Source organism: Lissotriton helveticus, chromosome 11 (assembly GCF_964261635.1).
Source record: "Lissotriton helveticus chromosome 11, aLisHel1.1, whole genome shotgun sequence".
Lineage (NCBI taxonomy): Eukaryota > Metazoa > Chordata > Amphibia > Caudata > Salamandridae > Lissotriton > Lissotriton helveticus.
This window is the reverse complement of record NC_136072.1, coordinates 608971289-608993792: the sequence shown is the minus strand read 5'-3', so window position 1 is coordinate 608993792 and position 22504 is coordinate 608971289. Positions and strand designations below refer to the sequence as shown.

Genomic DNA, 22504 nt, shown 5'->3' with positions numbered 1-22504 from the left:
CGCCTTTGCACTTAGTCGCCACAGTTTTTAGAACGTGATCGGGGTCAACCATAGCCCATTTCAGTGCATAACCATTCGTTCTATCCATTACAAGTGACTCCAAAGGCTGTGGAGCAATATTAGCCCTTTTTGTACTTTTTAAACAACCTTTCAGTGTTACACAAAGTGGGAAATGGTCACTCAGAGATATATCTCCAATGTGAAATGAGCTAATTTGAGAGGCATAACGATTTGACAGCAATAAGAAATCAATTGTGGAATATAAGCCCTGCCCGCTAAAAGTATAACCCATAGGTGCTGATTCCAAGCACATTTCATTTACAAATCCTAAGTCCAGTGTACAAAACAGCTCATTTAACCGCTCCCAACTATTGAGTGAGTGAAATGCGTGTAACTTAGCCCTTCCTCTACATCGAATCCACACACATTTGAGTCATCAATAGGAGATAAACCACAATTAAAATCTCCTCCAAAAATGATCCTAGTATCAGAGACACTTTTATGCCATAGAGATGGAACTTCAATATTTAACTCATTAAAGACGGCTTCTACTTCAAGTGTGGCAATATTATTATACAGATTAATCAAAATTATCGTTCACTTGCTATCAATCTTAATGTTAATCATTTGGAAGAAAGCATTATCTAGCCTTGGTTCAATTTTACTAAAATTCAGAGTGTTTGCGATGTATGTGCAGAGGCCTCCCTTTAATCTACCACCTTTACAATCACTTGCTTCGGTGTGTATGGTTCTATATCTGTTAATATGTAGGGGATCTCTAGCCCATGTCTCTTGGAGGCAAGGAATATCCTGACTCTGAATAAAATCACACCAAATTGGATTAGTTCGTTTTTGGGATAGGCCTGCTATATTTCAGGAAGCGAGTTTACAATGGGCTTCCTCTCCTAGGTTATCCTCGATATACATTGGTAATTTCAGTGAAGCAAGATTGGAATCAGGGTGCATTACAGGCTGCGTAACTTTTATGATTGAGACACCTTCTATTATAGCTGACTGGGTGGTACAGGGCATTGATAACTGATTGTGGTCTCTATCTAGCAGCCCTTGCCAAGGATCTCCAAGATTGGGTGTGATATCACTGTTAAACCAGCTCTTTAGTAGTGGGATTGACTTTATCGTCAGTAATAGATGGTTCAAACATGCTACTTATAGACCCTAGAGCTAAGCTGGGCAGATACTCTTTGTACAAAACACTGAGTTCCTGGTTAGTAAATAAATCAATTTGTATCTAAGGACTCAAACACTTCAAAACGAGGGGGGCATTCTTGTTCAGAGTACATCCACCTTTTAAAAGCTAGGGTACTTCAACAGCACCATAAATGTAAATGTGCGGCCACTTCTGTAATGCCAAAGTGGGTTCCTTCCACATTTGTGGACACCACACTCGATTTGTTTTAATACACTCAGCGGATTAAATTGAAACTAGTCTGCAACTTTTGTATGAACATGATGTATGACTAACAGACAAATTATCCTTCCTGTTTTCTTTTCCAGAGTGGGTGTTGACCCGGATGAGGATATTAAAGGAGCAACTGAACATCAGGCAAGTTATAATGTAAATTCATGTAGAACGCCTTTTTATTTTCAAATTTTGACTTATTCTTTCAGAATTGGATGAGGAAGCAAAATTCATGGGCGTTCTTTATCTTAGGCCAGAGTCTGACTGTAGGATTAGAGATCCATTTCGTAATACGTTAATGTTTAAAAAATGCTGACTTTGTCAAATGTTGATAAAAGGCTGGTACATTTCATGGTTTGCTGAGTGGGACTGACCTACTGCAGGAAAAACGTAAACACGTTCTGCTTCAAACTGCATTTATTTTTACTTCAATGGCTTACAAAGATGAACGAGAATTCCATAGCCAATTAGTATCACCTTTTGACTTTACCAACGCAGACATAGATTTGCCAATATTTTTTGACAAAGCAGTTCACCATTGGCAAAAAGTGAAAAAAAATGCTTATTGTCAATGCTGAACAGTATAGTCGAAAAAAGTTCATGCATTATTGCTCATGTGTATGTCAGTGGTGGCTCCTCCACTAAGGCGGAGGAGCTTTGCCCCACAAGAAAAATACAATGATAAAAACAATGTTATTATCATTGTATTTTTCAATATTGGCTATTTCAAACTGGTGAGGGCGTGGCTGCACTTCCCGCAGAGCAAGGGAAGGAGTGGTGACACTCTCATAAGTGGGCATGACAGTTTGGCTGGCCCTCTTGGGCCGGCCAAGCCGTCAAGCACACTTGGCATGTTATCTACCAGGCTGCGTTGTACAACCTAGTGGAGAACATGCCAAGCCTCCTAGCCCCGCTCAGAGCACTGAACCACAGTGCTCAGACCAATGGTCAGGGGAGTCGGGAGCAGGAGTGCTTCCTGGTTCGTATACTGTCGAGGACGGAGTAAATCACCGTGAGAGAGCAATACAAAGAGCATGAGGGTGGCAGGGTTGTGAAGGGGGAGCACCACATGAGGAAGAGAGGGCAAGAAATAATTATTGTCTTTTAGCACAAGAGAAAAGAAAAATTTGTTGCCTGAATTTAAGCAGTGTAAGGTCACTTTAAGAAATTAGATTAATATTTGGAGTAGGTGACTCCCCAACTCAAGGAATAATCACAACCCTTGTCAGGTTGAACCCTCAAAGTCACGAAATTAATCTGAACTAAAACCCCTGATAGCTATCGCACAGAGAGGCAGGCTGTAATAGATTACATTCTTGAATTTTTACTACTCTGCATGAGTTCAGCGGGCACGCTCAGCTCGTTTGTGTGATAATAATATATTGTTTTGTTTTGACTGATGTTTCCACGTGCATGGTTCAGAATGTCTGTTGGGATCCCGTTACAGCAACCAGAGAGCTGTTGGGATCCGTGCTGGCAGGACGTGCCATGTCATGGGCTTGATGTATTGAAATAACCCTACCTTTGAAGACATCGGCGTAATTAGTCTTCATTTTATCTCGGCAACTACTTGTCACTCATTTCTTCAGGCGATTGATGACTCCCCTTGTGCTCTGTTTGGCCACACAGGCCACACCACGCACAGCACTCGTGCTTGCATGCACTCATTAACAACGTGCGTGCCTGGTTCCTACAACCACCCATTACCTCCTCGTTAGTCTTCCTCGCCACATGACTTACATAGTGAGCTTCAGCTCCACACCAGAACCCTCCAAAGCAAAAAGTCAGCCTCCCATGCCTCCCATCCCTTCCCAAGATGGCCGACCCATTACCACCTGACCTCTATAAGAGGCGGGCCGGCCCAACCCATCAGCCTGTTTTTTTAGTTCTGCGCGTCATTTCTCTCCAGATGCGTCTTCAGATAAGTGGCTCCTGCTGTAGCTGGAGCATGGGTCCTTGGTTGGTGGTCCTGCGCTAGCGGACTCTGGGGCTGTTTGGACCTCCCCCCTTCCTTCCCCCGATCCTTTTTTTTGGGGCCTGGTTAGGCCCTGCTTTAGCGGGCCATGGGTCAATAGGGGGGGCGGGCAGGATCTGGGGCTCCTGTTTATGCGCCCCTTTTTTTGCCCTCGCCTCGCACAGTGTCAGAGTTATTGCTCTGTCTCACGCCCGTCCCTTCGCTCAAGGCGTGGGTTCAGATCCCACTTCTGACACCACCTACTCTGTCTTTCGTCCCACAGGTTTAAGGCACGCCTGTAATGTATCCCAAGGGCTGGCACATTGGTTTTGCCAAGTGCAGTTTGTGTTTCGGTCTTCTCCCGCCAATTCTTTTGGTATTTGGAGGGTCGACGGGCGCTTGTTGTACACGCCTTGATGGCGGGGATATCTGTATGTTTTTTATGTACATGTTGTGGGTCGTCCTATGTTGGTCCAGTTGGGGGAGCGTTAGTTTGAAAGTCTCACGGTCCTCCGTTACCGGGTTTCTGCATCAGATCCCACTTCTGACACCAAAACCTTTTTTGAAATGCGAGTTCCCCTCTCCCCTACGCTTCGGCGGCATGTATACTAATACTCCGCCGGCGGCTCTGCTACCCTGACGCAATAGTGTTCCCGCTCTCACGGGCTTACCTTAAGCGGCCTGGGGTTTCCGCACGGCGGGTGTTGGCTGCCCCCGGCTCCGTTTCCAGGGGGCGGCTGAGCTCAGTTTCTTGCCCCGTCATATTCAGGGGCGGTCAATTGTAGTCTCTGTTCTTATCTGTTTAATCTCTGACACGTCCTCTATCTGGGGCCCATTTGTTGGATTAATTGTACGGCGCTCTAATGCCCGTTTGGGGTTGACTTCGCGCTATTTATGTAATTCTGGGTGTTTTTCCTCCATTCACGGGTTATTGAGTCACCTGATGATTGCAGCCGTTGCCTGAGCGTGGATTCGGCGTCGGGTGTGGTCGCTTGTGTGCTATTTCGGTGTTTTGTTTGACATTTCTTGCGCACTGTATTGTCATGTTGCATGTGCCTGTCTTCCTTCTAGGGTCGATTCTTCGACTGCTATGTCGTCTGAATTGCCGGAATGGCCTGCGGCGCTGCGTTGGGCTCGCTCTCTTGGAGTCTTGGGTTCTTGTCACCCTTCTGTCTGATGTTTCCCTGTTTGGTGCCTGTGGCCATGCCACCCTGGAAGCCCCTTATCTCGTCTGCTCTTGGTACGAGTCTGGCGGCTCAGTGGACTGATGCATCTACTTCTGGTGCCTGCTTTCGGCCTCATGGTCATGGGTCCAATCCCGGCGGGTCCACTCGGCCTTTCTTCCGTTGAGGTCAGTACACTTTTGTTCCATTAAATTGGTTTACATTTTACGTCTGTTATTTCAGCGGCAATGTTGCCCCGTTGCTGGGGTGTTTTTGTGTGCTTTATGTGGTTGGGCCTGATTGGTGCCTGGATGGAGACTGCCTGGGTATGCCTGGTGTTGTACGCTACCATGGTACTGTGGCTCAGTGGGGTGCCTTGGGCCTCTGATGACAGAGGCCTCCACGGGCCATGGGTTTTACTCCCAGCGTGTCCACTCTGCCCTTCTTCCGTCTTAGGTTGGTAGGGTGAGTGCCTTTGTGTGGAGTCGCATCTTTCGTCTGTTGTTCTGTGCCCGTAGTGGTGCACGTGCGCTTTACGCTTACACGTCTGGCCATTTTTTTTGGCTCGTGTTTTCTGGGGTTGTTTCTGCTCTGCTGTTTGCGTGTTGGCGCATGTGGCGTTGGGTTGCGGGGCCTTGGCTTCTTGTTGCTGTATTGTCCCTGGCTCCTTCCTCCCCTTTGGGCTTTTGGGCCTCCGGGTCTCCTGTTCCCGCCGTTGTGCTGTCCTGTTTGGTTCCCTGGTGGGGGGTTTCAGGGGCTGTGGGCTGGCACGTGTCTGGTGCTGGCTGCGGTTGGCACCTGTCCGCCCGTCTCTGGGCTACTTCGGTGGTACTCCTAGTGTGTTTTTTCTGGCTCTTCTGCTCCTGGCTGGCTCGCTGTCTAGTCGGGCGACTCCTGCACCCCTGTACAGTTGGTTTTGTGCTGTCCCATGCTTCTCACCTCCTGGGGTCTGAGTTTGTTGTGGTCCTTCTGTCGCCTCCCCTCTCATCCTGTGTGGCGCAGTTCCTTGGCTCCTGCCCTCTGCCTGCCTGCTCCAGTGGTCGGTTCTGGGACTCCCCTGCTCCTGTCCTTGGGACTGTGGCTCTTTGGTTGCCCTGCTTGGTCGGGCCGGGGATTCGGCGTCCCCCTCTGGTGGGGTGTGCGTTCTTCCCTTTTTTTTTTGTTGCCGGGTGGCTTTTGACAGTCGCGCTGGACCTTCTGTGTCATGCTGCCTTGGTGGGGCCTTCCCCGGGTCGTGTTTTGGTCTGGCCCTTCCTTGGTTCTTTTTGCCCCCGACCCTTTCCGCTCTGTCTCCTGGGAGGGCTGGTTTCCTCTTTCCCGTGTGTTGGTGTTGCCTTCCTACTGGCATGTATGGGTTCCCGGTCTGTGCTGGGTCGATGGGTTTCCCTGTGGGCGTTTTTCCCGTCTGGCTTCTGTTTGCCATTCCTTGGCTTCTCTGGGGTATATGTTTTTCCCCCTGCCTTGCTGGGGCTTGTTGGTTGCCTCGTACTCCCGGGTGTGTGCGGGGTTCGCCCCTGTTGGCTTTTGGCACATTGGTGCTGTCCTTGCCTGGGTCGTTTTTGGTTCCGGACATTCTGGCCCTGTTTGCTTATGTTCTCATCGGCTCTCCTTCGGTGTTTATGGGTCGGGCCTCTTTGGTGCCTGGTTCGGGGGGTCTCCTGGGTCCGTCTGGTCCTGTCTGCTTCCTTTGGGTCACCTGTTTTGGCTCTTTGGCCTTCACGTCCGGGCTCCCGGCTTTCCACTTCCTGGGGTCCCTTTTTCCTCCTAGGATTCTGGGCTTGTTTGGCCTGGCCTGGATTTTTTGCCCTGTTTGTGGTGCCCCCCTGGGTACGTCTCCGTCGGCTTCGGCGGTGGTTGCCTTGGACCCTGTTGCTCTTTGGTCCTTGTTTTGCCTCTTGGGGCGCGAGTTTTGTGTCCTGCCCCTGCTTTCTCTTCCCTTGCTGGTTTTTGTTTCTGGCAATGCTGTGGGGTATCTTGGCGGGGCCCTGCGCTTCCGGTGTGGATTGTGTCCTCGTTTTTCTTTTTCTCCTGGTTTTGGGGTCCCGGGTCCTGTTGGCTCTGGTGGCTCTCGGGGAATCTTGTCGTGGCTCGGACTCGTCTTCGCCCTGCCCTTCTGTTCTTCGCGCCTTTGGTGTGTTGCTGCCACGCTCCTGTTCCTGTCGGTTCTTCTGGTCTCCCTGGGCTGTGCCTGGTTGGGGGCTGTCTGTCTGTTTGGCCGCCTGGGTGCTCTCTTCGGCGGGTCGCTCCCTTCTTGTGATTCTTGGCTGGTTTGCTTGGTCCCTGTGCGGGGCAGTCTCGAGTCTCCGCACCACTTCTGGACGTGGGCGGGCCTGTGGGTTTTCCGCTTTTCACCTTTTCCCGGTTTGGTTTTCCTCCGGGTCTCTTCGGTGTCGTTTCCGGCGCCTTCCTGGGTTCGTTTTCCCTGGTGCCTATCTGGGTTCTCTCCTTGGCGTCGCGGTCCCTTCCGGGGGTCCTTTTTGTGACTGTGGTTCATCCCCCTTCTGTTTCTGTTCGGACCCTTTTCCGTTCTTCCGGCTCTTGCCTGGCTGTTGGATTACGTCTGGTGCCGCTGCCCCGTTCTTCTGGTTCGGCTCTCTCGCGGGTTATGGTCGCCCTTGCGGTGTTGCTGTGTTTGGCGGACTGAGTCTCTCTTTCTGCTCAGTGATTTCTTTTTGTTGGGTCACTGTGGTGGGGTTGCCCCCTGTTCATTCGGTTCCTCTCTTTGGACTTTTTGCTCCCCACTCTTTTTGATCTGCCGGTTGGGCTGCCCTGGTGTGTTGTTCAGGCCTGCGCCTTTCTGCTTCGGCCCTGGTTGCTGTTGCCTTTTGGATCCGTGCAGTCTGGTCCCATGCCTGTCTCTGCCTTCCTTCGGTTGGGGCGGTTTTCCTGGCGGCGCTTGGTGTCTCTGGGGTCCGGGTTTTTTTCGGCCTTCCCGGTGTCTTTCGGTCCCGGGCTGGTTCTCCTGCTCGTGGTTGCCTCTCTCCTGGGTGGTCCTTCCGCTCGTACTGGTCTGTTGGGTTTGCCCTCTTTTGTGGTCATCCCCATCTGGTCTGTTGGTTTCTTGTGAGTTTTCCATGAAGCCGCTTGGCTTTGGTATGTGCTCACTATGTAAGTCATGTAGCGAGGAAGACTAAAGAGGAGGTAATGCCCCGGTTACTTACCGGTAATCTTCATTACTCCGAGTATAGTCTTCCTCGCCACATGAGTTCCCATCCCTCCCTCCCTGTCTGGCTATCTGCTTCATGTTTGTGCTTGGTTGTTTCAGGCTGATGGGTTGGGCAGGCCTGCCTCTTATAGAGGTCAGGTGGTAATGGGTCGGCCATCTTGGGAAGGGATGGGAGGCATGGGAGGCAGACTTTTTGCTTTGGAGGGTTCTGGTGTGGAGCTGAAGCTCACTATGTAAGTCATGTGGCGAGGAAGACTATACTCGGAGTAATGAAGATTACCGGTAAGTAACCGGGGCATGATCACACACCAGGCTGACTGCAGCCATCTTTACTTGGGGTGATCAGGTATTTTGTTCAGTTTGCCGGCATGCTCGGTGGCAGGCACACCACTTATCAAAAATGTGGTGGTACTTTGCCTGCGTGCTCGGTGACAGGCACACCTGTGTTGAAAATTCTTCTGGGGAGATTGTTTCTGCAAGTACTTTACTCAGTTTGCCTGCACACCCTGTGACAGACACACCATTCGTTAAACAAATTGTGATTCTTTGCCTCAGTTTGCTTGCACGTTCGGTGACAGGCACACCTATTGTTGTAAACTTTGCTGGGTTCCTTGCTGCTCACATGCTGAGAAACACATTTTAGCAAGTGGCACGAGCTACTTTGCCTGAGGCTTTGGTGTTTACAGTATTTATTAATACGTATGTTTTGACGTTTTTGCCACCGTTTGCATTGTTTTGATGTTGGGCTGTTCTTCTAACGCTGGTCATAACTCTGTCACGGTGACTCCTCAACAAACACTCACTCAACCTCCACATTTCTTAAGTCAACCTGGCAAACCTGCAAAGAAATGGGAACATTGCTTCAGAATATTTAAGAACCATCTTGTCATCCATTGAAACCACCAGCTATCAACCCTGCATGCAATTTTGCTTTGTTGTTTGGTAGCCTTGGTCAGCACGAAACGTTTTGAAAGTTTGCCACTCTTTTCTGCGCCATCTGGGGATGGCCAATGGAATACATACCTGGAAGATATTGCTAGATTATGCAAGCACTTCTCTGACAAACCAAACATAATGCTTGAACGCAATGCTCTTTTCAAGTGCAAGACATAGGAACAGTGGTCCCAGAAAACAATACTACAATGCACAAAATTCACACAAATTAAAATAAAAATTCAAATTCAAAACTAGGACAAAGAGTATTTGTTGCTCACAGTGTTTAATTCACACTGGGCATCGATCTGTTAGTGTCAATATTGACATATTATTGCATACGAAAGTGCCCCTAGATGGGAACGAAAGGGGAAGAAAAGGTGGGGTGATTGTGATTCAAGTGCGGATAGGGAAGTGACTGAAGGGTAAAGTGTATAACAAAACAATTCATCACTTAGAAAACATGTGGCTCCTTCCTCGAGCCTATTAGTCACAATTTTATCAAAACAATATGTAGCCATGGTTTTAAGCAGTAACACAGTACTTTAACGTTAATAAAGTAGAAGCACAGACTTGGTTTTTAGACGCCAAAAAGGCTTTCGACCTTGTCTCATGGGACTGTCTTTTTGCGATTTTGCACAGATTTGATTTCCCGATTTAATTTATCTCTCTCTTAAAACAACTATATGAGAACTCAAGGGCACAGATTATTATTAATAATGTAAACGTAGGGACATGCAAAATAAACAGAGGCACGCGGCAAGGCTGCACCCTATCTCCAATTTCATTTGCCTTATTTATTGAACCTTTGGCGATCGCAATCAGGGGGAAAATGGCCTGCATAGCACCAGTAGTCGGAATGACGAATATAAAACTTTATGCCGATGACATTGTCCTATTTCTAAACCCAAAGCCTACCAGTCAATTGGAAATTTTATAAATCTTCTCCGACTTCCAAAAATTGGGAGGCTATAAGATAAATACGAATAAAACGGAAATCATCTTATGTAATTGCACGGTAGACACTTTATTAATAGAATTCAGGCAAATATATAATGCTCACCCTAAGAGATATTTGGGTATTTATATATCAGAAAATCTAGAAGATCTTTACCCACTAAATTATATACCTTTATTAAAAAGAGTTGGCTCACAATTAGATCACTGGAACCAACTCCCTTTATCAATAATGGGTCGTGCTGCCCTAATTCGCATGTCCATCCTACCACTTTTTAACTTCCTTTTTAGTGCAGCTCCTTGTGCAATTCAGATTTCATTTTTTAAGAAAGTGGACGCCATGTTTTCTTTTTTTCTATGGGCAAATAAGACTCCGAGATTACCACTTAGCACTTTGAACTTTCCAATTACACAGGGAGGACTATCTCTCCCAAATATTAGAGATTACTACTATGCTACTTTTGCACATCATGGTTTTAGGTTTTTTTATACAGATGATCACGAAGCAGATCATTTTTTTAAGAGAAAGATGTTGATTGAACTCAAAATTAATGACCCAGTAAGAATCACTAAATATCCAAAAAAGGTACGTTATAAGTCTATACAGTGGTTATTCAAGCAAAAAACCCAGCTCCTGAAACAGTTTGACATTTTTAGTACGAATAGTTCAACTAGTTTAATGAATCTAAATATAGGAGTGATGGGTACTTTGGATAAAAATATTTTGAGACTCTGGAAGGATAACGGTTTTGAAAAAATTGAGGATTTTATCCTGGAGAACAGGTGGAAGACCTGGGAGGAAATTGAAAGAGAGATTCAGCATTCAAATACAATCCCGAAATGGTCCTTTATTAGCCTCCATGACGCACTAAGAGAGTTAGATATAGGTAACTTATTTTATAAAAATAAATATAACTGAAGTATTGAACAGAGCTACGCAGAGGAAGATTAGCACTTGGATAACATTTTTTAATTAAGATAACTCAGTCATTTTATATAATAAGGCGAGGGACAGGTGGAGAAAGAGAGAAGTTATTAAGATTGATAAATCAACCTGGGGCAAAGTTAATAAATGTAATAAGTCCATCTTCCGAGGTGCTAATTTTAAGCGAATGCAATTCTTCAGTAAATGGTTAATCTATAGAACACCCTCGTTTCTCCACAATATATATCCTCAAGTGGAGGATAAGTGCTTTCGCTGTGAAGAAAAGAGTACTTGGAAACACATAATATGGGAATGCACCAAAATACAGGAATTCTGGAATGATATTGGAAAATATCTCAGAAATGTAATTGATTCCACAATTACATTTAATGAATTAATTTCAGTCTTTAGTTGTTCCCCTAGCTCTACTCCCCATGATAAGTCCCTGTTTATAGCATCACTTGTAGCAAAATCAATTATTCTGCAACTTTGGAAAACAGATAAAGTACCGACTCTTAATGCATGGGAGGCGAAAATATCCAGGATTCAGGGAAGGGAAAAAAATATGCATTGAGGTCAGGAGCCCTTAGAAAATATGATAAATACTGGAGTGTGTTTGAATGTTAGTCACTGATTTTTAACTTCTTTCTCTTTTTGTATATGTATTTTTGTAAAGTATTGCTTTTTCTTTTAATATCAATATATTGCACTAAGCACATTGCACTTTAAAAGAAATATCTTCTCTCAGAATGCGCAAAGGTATTACGGTATATTGACAGCCTGCATATTTTTGTATAATGTATTTTGCACTTTTTAAATCTGATGCGAAAATTGGAAAAAAAAAATTTTTTTAAAAATAGCTAATAAACTCACAAAGGGCTTGCTTGAAATAAGAAGAAAAAAAAAAGTTAATTGTTATGGCGCATGCTCTCTGTGCATTTTGTGAGGGATGCACGTCAATGATTACTGTGGATGCCAGTGCCCATGGCTTGGGTGTTGTGCTTAGTCAGAAGGTTTGTTATGGTGACAAAACTGTTGTCTCTGCCTCCAGGTCCCTTAAGTTTTACAAGTGCCAGTTCAGCACCACCGAACATGAAGCCTTGGTGTGTGTTTTGGCAGTCCACAAGTTTAGGACGTAAATGTGGGGCACATGATTTGAGTTGGTCATGGACCACAAACCTTTGGTACAGATCTTCACCAATTGTGTGTGTGGTAACATGTCCTCTAAGCTCCCCAGACTAGTCTCAAAGTTGAAACAATACAACTTTATCATCGGCCACATTCCAGGTGTTAAGAACTTTTGTGCTGTTTGTTTGTCATGTGTGGCACTTGATGAGGATGAAGAATGCTCTGTTATAGATGATGTTGAGCGTGTTGCGTTTGTTAGTGCTCTCTGTGAGTACAAGTCTGTAGTGGGTGAGCAAGACTTGATCCGCGCCTCTGATGAGGATGTTGTTCTGCGCAAGGTAATTGAATATACTGTGCAAGGATGGCCTGAAGCAAAGATTTTGGAATGTGATCTGAAGACATTTGCTCAGGTCTCCGATGAGTTGTCTGTGAAGGATGATTTTGTTCTTAGGAGAGACCATTTTGCACCACCGTCCAGGCTACACAACATTATAATTTCCCAAGCTTATGAAGTGCATTTGGGCAGCACCAAATCATGCATGAAGATCAAGCAGCATTATTGGTGGCCTGCTTTGGACACCCAAGTCAAGCCAATGATTGGTAAGTGCCCCGAGTGTCTTTTATCTGACAAGCATTGGAGAAGTATGCAGACCCCACTCTTTCCCACTCCGTTTCCTGAGAGGGCATGGACGAAGTTGGGGTTAGATTTCTCAGGTCCTTACTCCATTTTACCCAGCAATTTAAGGTACACCATTCTATTAATTTATCCTAAGTGGATGTATCATGCATTTGTGGAATCTCCTGATAAACAAGCAGTCATAAGATTTTTAGAGTGCACCTTTGTTCTGGAAGGGGTTCCTACGTTTCTGGTCACTGATAATGGCACCCACTTTTTGACTGAGTGCATGATTAATTTCTTGTCTAGCATAGATGTTAGGCACCTCAAGGTTGCGTTATACTCACCATCTTCCAATGACCTTGTTGAGCATGTCAACAGACTCATCAAAGACGGGGTGCAAATGGCCTTGGCTTCAGGTTTGGATGATGCAACATTTGTTGACCAGAAAGTTTGAGGCTATAATACCTTTCCCATTATACTGCTGGAGTCACTCCTTTCTCATTACTGAAGAGCAAGAATGTTCACTAACCCTTGTGTCCGACGTGGTTGAGTGAGAAAACGCACAGAGGTTGTGAAGTGATACCATCCAAAGATGTAGAGGCTGCTAGGGTTGCTTCACAGCAAGCTGAAATGAAGTTGAAGTTTTATAGGGGACTCAATCAACCAGGTGTAGATGTGACAACAGGTGACTGGGTGTTGCTCAAGAATCCCATTGAGACAATGAAAGGAGAGTCCAAGTTTTCCACTCCTGTGCAGGTGGATAGAGTCAGCAAAGGTGCTGCACTCATTCTGGGCAAGGGTTGGTGGAAGAGGCAGCTGGTTAAACTTGCTCCGGATCCAGTAGGCATTATGTGCAAAATGAGAGACCTAGTCCAAAATGCGGATTGGGCCCAGTGGCTTTAACCTGCCTTCCAGCCTTCATTGGAATAACAATTGGTGGTTAGCCAGAGATGCATGAGAAGCAGTGAAGGCACCGTCTCTAAGAGCACAAACACTGTCTTTGAGAGCAGAAGTATGAGTTTGGTTGGTTCTCATGTTAGGAGAATTCCCAAAAGGTTTGATGATTTCGTATTCACATAACCTATACTTCCTCTTTTGTAATAAGTAGTCCGTTTTCTGTTTCGGATCAAAAGGGGGAAGATGTAGTAGATTACATTCTTGACTGTTTACTGTTCTGCACGAGCTGAGTGGCCGCGCTCAGCTCGTTTGTGTAATAACAATACATTGTTATGTTATGACTTATGTTTCCACATGCACGGACGTGCCGTGTCATGGGCTTGATGTATTGAAATAAACCTACCTTTGGAGACATCCCTGCTTCTGGCTAAATTAGTCTTCATTTTACAGGCTTAATTTACAACAATGTGTAAAGTATCTATGCAGTGCAAAAACATAATAAAGTCAAGATGCAAAACAATTAAATTCCCAAACTGACTTAGAAAAATAGAGAAAAATAGAGTAAAATCTAATAAACAAAATGACAAAAATCCAAGAAGATGAACTGGAGATATGAATTTCTAAAGTGTTAAGTAGGTAATAGTGCCTAATAGTACGAAGTGCCAATGAAAACCAATGGTCGTTGTATACCTAGGTGAAAGTTGAGGCTGTCTGTGATGGTGCGTGGGTTGGATACACCAACCAGGTTCATCATAGTCAAAGGTTTAACCTTCTGACTTAGTTGTGTAAATCCCAATCAACCACAGGAGGTCCCTTCTAAAGCCCCCCAGGAACTGAGGGGAGGCCCTGAGAGTCTCACATGGTGCCAGGCAGAGGCAAACAACAGGGTCCAGTACTAGGTGCACTTGCCCCTGGTCAGCTGAGTACTTCCAGAAACGGGTACCTGTTGCATCCCTGTACCTTATACAGGAGGTCAGCCTTATGACCATTGGAGTCCACCTCTCAAGTCTCAGACAGCAGTTGTCCACCCCTCTTCTGAACTTCTGCAGCTCCAGGAAGTTTTCTGAAGCGGGTCCTGGAGGTGCCTCATTTGTGCCTGGCACTAGGTAGTGTTTGGGAATGACTCCTGGACCAGACCTTACAAATGGAATAAATGTTCCTGTGGCCAACCCTAACCCTGCAAGACGGCAAAAGTCTCCAGCCACACTAGACGTGGGCTGTGAGGGCGGGGGATGTATGTGGGAAGTGTGCTATGGTAATCCTAGTGTTCTTCGGGGGCGTGGCCAAGAGCCCTGCATGGCGGACGTGTAGCGCAGTAGCTCCGTCTTTCGCCCTTATAAACACTCGCTATTCATCCTGTCCACCCTTGCTGCAACCACCCCAACCACTAGCCCGGACCTGCGGCGGACGAGCGGTGGACAGAGACTGCTCGCGACCCGCTCCGGACGCCGCCTTCAGCCTGGAACGACGCGGCGACCGCTGGGGCCTGCTGTGAGAAGTGGAGCCGCGGCCTCGATTAACACTGGGGCCGGCCTACCCCTGACTGCCAGCGGACCAACAGCGAGGCGCCGGCCGGGCACCGGGGAACTGAACTGTCCCAATTTACGACCGGAGGACCGGCACATCACCCTGCTCCCCCCCCGGACCGGCTCCTACATCGCCGGGGGGCAACCGAGACCCGCGCTGCCCGGCATATCCAACTTGTGGCCGGAGAAGCGCCGGCCTGCGATACGCCTTCCGGTTTGCGGCGGGGACAGCAGAGACGAGCTCCCTGGTCCGCTGTACAAGCTAAGTGGGGGCCGCCATTGTCCTGGGCACTGTTACCACTGCGGGTGCCACCGACGGCGGCCCGGTGGGCCTCCTTGCCGGAGAGGCGACACAAGCGCCATCTTGCCTCCTCCCTGACCGGCGGCGGCTCCGTCGGGGTCGCAGAAAACGGCGGCATCGACTCTGACCCATTGGGAGAAGTGAGGGAGACGTGGTCCCGAGGTAGGGACGAAGCACCCATACGGCACCTGCAGCCCCGCTGCCACTGGGGTCGCGGAACAGCGTGAAGGGGTCCAGTTGCCCGGAAACCTGAGTAGCTCGCTACTGACTGCGCGGGCCGCCCTCGCTGGGGCAGGTGTGGAGCACCTTGCTATTGTTCTGCCTCTGGCGCTTCTCCCCTCCGCCCCTCCCTCCTGCAGCCGCCTGCCCATAACTCCCGCCACGCCAGGACCTCTACGGCGACTACTAGGAGGTTCCCCAAGATACAGCGACAACCAGGCCGGGTGTCCAACCTCTACTGCGCCACGCCTGACCCTCTTCGACTCCAGGGGGACTACCCCTTCTATCGCTTTCCCCGCTGGGTTCTAGGAGACCACGTGGGAATCTGCGGAGCCCGGAGCGGTGCCCTAGGGGCCTATCTTCGACGGACGTAAACGCAAACACCCCAACGCCGCTCTGCATACTAGGTCGATGGGACGACACAGGGGCAGGTCTCACGACCCCGGTGCATCGACTGACATGCAGTCCACCGGTTCAGAGGACCCTCTTTCCTCCTCGAACATGGAAGTCATCCCGCCGACTGGGAAGGAGTCCCAGGACGCCAAGCTGGATCTTATCCTTAACGAAATACGGGCCACAAGGGAAGCACTGGAAACGCGTATAGACACTATGGCGACAGGTCTCTCGTTGCTTCGTGCAGACCACAATAAACTTGCTGAGAGGGTCTCCGAACAGAAACTCGCACTAAACGACCTCATACCCCAACAAACGGAGCATTCTGCGAAACTGGAAGGTGTAGAAAAGCAACTAAGGCAGCTGTGGGACAAGGTGGACGATGCGGAAGGACGTGCCCGCCGCAATAACGTCCGCATCTTAGGCATTCCAGAACGAAGCGAAGGGAGGAACCCCACCCAATTTGTGGAAGACTGGCTCCGTCAACTAGTGGGCCCGCAAGATCTTACCGCACTATACAGCGTGGAGAGGGCGCACAGGATACCGTCCAAACCACCACAACCAGGAGCGCCCCCGGGCCCTTTGATCGCACGCCTCCTCCACTACAAAGACCGCGACACTGTGCTACGCGTGGCCCGGGAAAAGGCACCGATTCGCTACGAGGACAAGAACATTTCTGTGTATCCTGACTTTACGCCCACAGTCCAACGGGCCAGATCCACCTTTCTAGGAGTAAAACGCAAGTTGCGTGAGAGAGACTTAAAGTATGCCCTTCTATTCCCTGCACGCCTTAAAGTACTGCACAGTAACAAATCATATTTCTTTGACTCGCCGGAGGAGGCGGCGGAGTGGATGGAGGTGACGTTGCCTCCGCCTGCCTCACAAGACCCCTTACTGTCTCCTGAGAGGAAGGGCCACAAGACTCACTCAGGTCGGCAAAGCACCACTTCGGATGCTCGTCAAGTCCCGCCGCAGAGGTCATCGCCAACTGATGCGGCCGCTGCGATTCACGCAGAGGACCCCACACCTGTGATGCAACTGACGAATGAGGCGCTCGCCGCCCACGATGCGGGCACGCCCGGAGATCTGCTCAGCAACTCTGACACACGCACTGAGGTTTCGGTCTCAGCAAGCAGCGTCCAACTCTTCCCCAAGATCACGGCGCAGACAGCAGAAGAATTTTGACATCGCCATCGTGACCGCACTTCAGGTGGTAACGTATAGACTGTGTTATTCCTTGCACCCGGGTGGGCTGCACGAGGGATTGTTTTATAAAGGGCCGCCATGCCACCACAGGCCAGTACAGGTACGGCGACAGCGACCTGCGCCCCCACCGCAGGCACATGAAACTGTTTGACTTTTGCCCCTGTTGGGCTTCATGGTTTGGACCTCGAGCCCGTTGGCCTGGGGACCATGGTATTCAGGGACTGATTATTGGTTCGACACTCCTCCTACGCAAAAAGAAGTACCTGACATGTGCATCAACATTCCCATTACTACTGCACTACACGACCAGTCATGGGACCACTTAATGTTTATAGTTTGTGCACATGGAATGTGCGGGGTATGGGCTCGATTCATAAACGGCACAGGATACTTGCACAACTGAACCGAAGGGGCGTCATGATGGCCTGCCTACAAGAGACCCACCTGAACTGTGCTGAGAGTTTGAAATTATCTAAGAAGTGGAAAGGCCAGTTTTTTGCTACGTCCTATTCTGCATTCTCTAGGGGGGCTGCTATTTGGCTCCGTAATTCTGTTCCCTTTAAGCCACTGGAGCAACGAATTGACAAAGAGGGTAGATATGTATTTGTGAGGGGGTTACTAGATGGGGCTCCTGTTGTGCTTGGCTGTGTGTACTCCCCGAATTCAGGACAGCCTGATTTTTTGATTGCTGTCAACAGGGTCATTGCGGATTGGACAGACCTCCAATGGGTGGTGGGGGGGGATTTCAATGCTGTGTTGGATGTAGCTCTGGACAGATCACACCCCCCATTACACGCCACCGAAAGCAGGCGACAGGCGGAGGCACTGACACACTGGGCGGAGGGGTGGGACCTAGCGGACACATGGCGATGTATGCATCCACAAGACAAAGAATACACCTTTTACTCCCCCCCACAACCTCCACACCAGGATCGACCGAATTTTCTGTTCCCGTTCCTTACTGGGGTCGGTTATCCAGGCCCAACATATGGGAAAGACCCTATCTGATCACAATCCAGTTGAACTGACTTGGCAATGGGGACGTCAGACGACCCCTATCCCGACCTGGAGACTACCCGCTGAGCTGCTGGAGGATACGGTCTTCAAATCCTCTATGGCAAATGCCATTGAGGGTTATTTTACCACAAACGCTAACACTGCTAGCTCCCGGCAATTGGAATGGGACGCCTTTAAGGTTTGCATTAGGGGGGAGGCAATGGCCGCTAAAGTGGGCATGAGGAGAGCAGTGGTTGCGGAACTGAATGATGTGGAGGGTACACTAGCAACCTTGGAAAACGAGGCAGCGGGTACGAACACACATTTCACCCCACTGCAGGAGGCACATGTAAAGCACGCTGAATTGCTAGAGGACTTGCGATTATTGGACTACAGGGAATACACAATGAGACAGCACACACAAGCGGATAGGGCAGGCGCGCTACTGGCCCGTATCTTACGTGACTCTCCAGTACAACATCCCATCCTGGAAGTACTGGATCAAGATGACATACTAGTTTCAACACAAGCAGGGATAAACGCTGCGTTTAAGGACTACTATATCACACTCTACGGCCCCCACAACTGCCTCTCTCACACTGCATTCGAGGGTTTCATGCGGGATTTAGAACTGCCCAAGCTCACTGACAGTCAAAGTGACGATCTGAAGCGTACTATTTCCGTCGCGGAAATTAGGCAGGCGATGCGTGCCCTCCCCAGAAACAAGGCCCCTGGGACAGACGGCTTGCCGGCCGTATTCTATGCCGCATTTATAGATCTGTTGGCCCCACGCCTCCATACCCTTTACTTGGAAGCGCTACGGACTGACTGCTTGCCGCAGTCCTCCCTTCAGGCTTTGATTACCTCCCTCTTAAAGCCGGGCAAAGACGGACTGAACCTTGCTAGCTACAGGCCCTTGTCCTTACTTAATACAGATTACAAGATACTGAGTAAAATTCTAGTGACAAGGTTGGCACAATACATACCACATTTGATTCACCCTGATCAATGCGGCTTTGTGCCGGGCAGGAGCACGGCCATGAATCTTAGGCGACTAGCCCAGCTGATGCTGCGAGAACAGATGGACCTGGGCTCGGAGGGATGCATCTCATTGGACCTGAAGCAGGCTTTTGATTCCCTCAGATGGGACTATATGTTCGCTGTGTTCGCGAGATTCGGAATCCCCCCGGAGTATATAGCATGGGTCAAACTGCTCTACACACACCCCACGGCCCGAGTGCGCACGTCCAGGTACATCTCAGATCCCATAGTTATCGCAAGGGGCACGAGACAAGGCTGCCCCCTCTCTCCGCTCCTCTTCATTTTAGCGCTCGAGCCACTACTCTGTAAATTTAGGACTATGGCCCCCCACCGCGGAATTACCAGGGGTAACACGACACATATAGTGTCAGCCTATGCTGACGATATTATCCTTTACCTACATGACCTGAGAGGCGACCGGGACCCTATCCCTTCTATATTTGAGGACTTTAGGTCGTTATCTGGCCTCACTATCAGCGAGCCCAAGTCCTACGGGTTTACCTTTGCCGCCTCTGCCTCGACTATTCCACTGCCCTTTGAGCCACATGCGTTCCCGATAGCAGATACTACATTCCGATACCTCGGAATACAGATTTACAGGGATGCCGACAGGATGATTGACGGCAACCTTGGACGGGCTATGAGGACCCTAAAGTCGCAGATACAGTTTTGGTTGTCGCTCCCTCTTTCCGTGGCCGGCAGGATTTCCATTTCCAAGATGGTAATGCTCCCCCGTCTCATTTACTACTTTACAAATGTACCTTTCCTGATCCCTGCCGCGACGTTTAAAATGCTTGACACTCTCCTTACAGAACTCATATGGGGACAAGGACGAAGGCGCATAGGTCTCGCTAAGCTACAACTCGCGACCAGTGCGGGTGGTATGGGAGTCCCTGACTTTAGGGCCTACAACTTTGCATGTCAACTGCAATGGCTGGCCTACTGGCTTGCTGGCAGGAACCTCCATGAGATTAGCATGGTAAACGACGATCATGCTAAGGGGAGAATACATGCCTTGCTCCTTCCTCGTTCGGAATTGGCGAGGGATGCCCCTCCGCTTCTCCGGCTTGCAGTACTGTACTGGCGGAGAGCGGTGAAATACACTACCCCTCTGTCATCGTACGCCCCCACGATTCCACTACTGGGGATGCCACTGGGGTCGGGACCGCTCACGACACAAAAACTACTGCTGTGGCATGATGCAGGAGTGACGCACGTAGGAGACCTTTTTGCTGAAGGACAGATGTTGTCATTTGATGACCTCAGGACTGCGCATGACGTCCCCAGGGGCTCGTTCCTCATGCATGCTAGCATCCGCCGCTACGTACTGGAACACTGGGCGCCTGGGGGGATAGAACCTTCCACGAACCCCTCACTGACGATGCAATACCTCATGGGCGCGGGAAGCCATCTGACAAAATGGCTCACTACTAGCATTAGAGCGGGACGAGCAATTCCACTAACACCTCTCAGGACTAAGTGGGAGGGAGATATTGGGAGGCCATTGCGGGAAAAGGAGTGGGAGAGGATACTTCAATTCCCCAAGAAGGTGGCTAGAAACCCAAAATTTAAATTCATCCAAGTAATGGTCCTGCATAGAGCTTACCTAACGCCACACCGGCTGCATGTCATGTTTCCCAACACCTCTGACGCCTGTCCTAGATGCGCTTTAGATGATGCATCACTGACGCATATGTTGTGGAGTTGCCCCAAACTGGGCTACTTCTGGACTACTGTTAATGACACACTTACAGACGCAGGTGCATTGACGCAGCCGCTCGCCATGGAATACGCGCTCCTGGGGTTGGGCCCTACAGCGCGTAAGAGAGGCGTTGCGACTCGTTTCACTGGTATAGCAGTGCTGCTTGCGAAGCGTGCCATTACGATGAGGTGGAAGTCTCCCACGCCCCCTGACCCTGATTTGTGGAAAGCGGAACTGTTGCGATGGGGTAAAGCGGAGGGTGCGACGCTACAACGCGAGGAACGCAGAGGCCTCAGAAAAACGCCAATCTCGCTAGATTGGTTTACTATACTGGGGAGGGTGGAAACGGGGAGTGATGAAGACTCTGATGTTTCGATGCTGTAAACTATACTGAGGGAGGCTGGTGATGGACCTCCATTAACCTCGCACTACCATGTTGCACTATATTGGGTCACGGATTCCTCGTGCTCCTACTGCTTTTACCACTGGCTGGTTGTGTAACACGCAAACATATGCATTGTAGAATTCTATTGCCTGTTGGGAGTGCTCTGGTACTATCTACTATGTACATACGTTCAATAGGAGTGTCTAGGGTGGGCCCTTTCTGTGGGTGGAGGGTGGGTTTTCTTTAGTTAGTATGGGATTGTTTGACTGTCTGATAAATCTACAAATTTCTTTCTAAAAATGTATGATACACGCAATGATACTGAATCTGATGGAGCTGTCTTACTCCTAATTGGATACTATGATAATGACACTGTATAAATGCTCTAACCATCCTGCTAATAAACAGATTTTCAAAAAAAAAATCCTAGTGTTCTTCCACATCTACTAATAAGATCCAGTATGAGGCAGCCACTGTACACAAAATACACCCAAAGACAGAGGTCTGGCAGGGCAAAAGATTCCTTTAGCAGCCAGACAGTGGATCCACAAGAATTGTCTTGGCATCCTGTTGTCTCCCCTTTCAAATGTACCCCAAGTGTTATGTGTGAACTCGGTGGACCATGGAAGCAGGATTTGACACTCAGGCAAGATTTGACAATGTAGTGTCAAAAAGAATTCCCACAGACTCCACTCTGTATATTCTGTGGGGTTCAGAGGAGCTATCTGTGCAATTCAGGTCAGCATATTGTTTGCACCTGGGAGGCATTTCACACCTATTCACAGCTATTCAAGGCCTATTACTGACTGGTCAAAGCTACAGAGCCAATGCAATTTGCCTCCAGGAACTTCAGCAAGGAAAAAGTGAATTTCTAAAAGTAAAGTTTCCTTAATATTTGATAAAACTCCAACTTCACCATTGAATTGGATCTTTGATAATTATTCAAATGTGTTGTTTAATTATTTTCCTAGCTGGCCCCATTCCTGAGAGTCAGTATTAGTATTTTAATCTGTACTCTGGTTTTCGACATTTGAGAGTTAGGTCTGCCACAATTAAAATAGCTTTTGGGTGGTGGTCACTGTAAGGACATGTTAATCATACATTTTTACAAGTCTTACTTTTAAATAGCATTCAAAATGGAAGTTTTTACCTGCCAAAAGGGTTTTTTGTGACAGGTCAAACTGCAGTTTTTGCACTGCTACTGTCAGACTCCAATGGTAGGCTTGAAGACTTCGGGCCCGATTCACAGAACTAACTTAAGACAAAATCCTAAACTTACTACTTTTGGTATTCACAGAAGTTAGGATTTTGTCTTAAGTTTGTCTTAAGACAGACTTAAGACAGACTTAAGTTAGGATTTTGTCTTAAGTTTGTCTTAAGACAAACTTAAGGCAAAATCCTAACTTCTGTGAATAGCAAAAGTAGTAAGTTTGGGATTTTGTCTTAAGTTAGTTCTGTGAATCGGGCCCTTCGTTTGCACTGTCACTGTAGTGGCTGACACAATAGGTGCTGCAGTCCAATAGGAGCATTTAACTTAAAGGCCCTGAGTACACCTAGTACCATATACTAGCGA

At 48.3% G+C, this 22504-nt stretch overlaps 1 protein-coding gene across 1 annotated transcript in view; it reads left to right on the top strand.

Moving 5' to 3' along the window:
• SLC9A9 (solute carrier family 9 member A9) overlaps positions 1-22504 on the top strand; it is a 2762771-nt gene that overhangs the window by 2268599 nt on the left and 471668 nt on the right. Inside the window, exon 13 of the mRNA XM_078666429.1 lies at positions 1516-1564. Coding sequence (XP_078522555.1) covers positions 1516-1564 — 49 coding nt within the window. The remainder of the gene's footprint in view (positions 1-1515; positions 1565-22504) is intronic.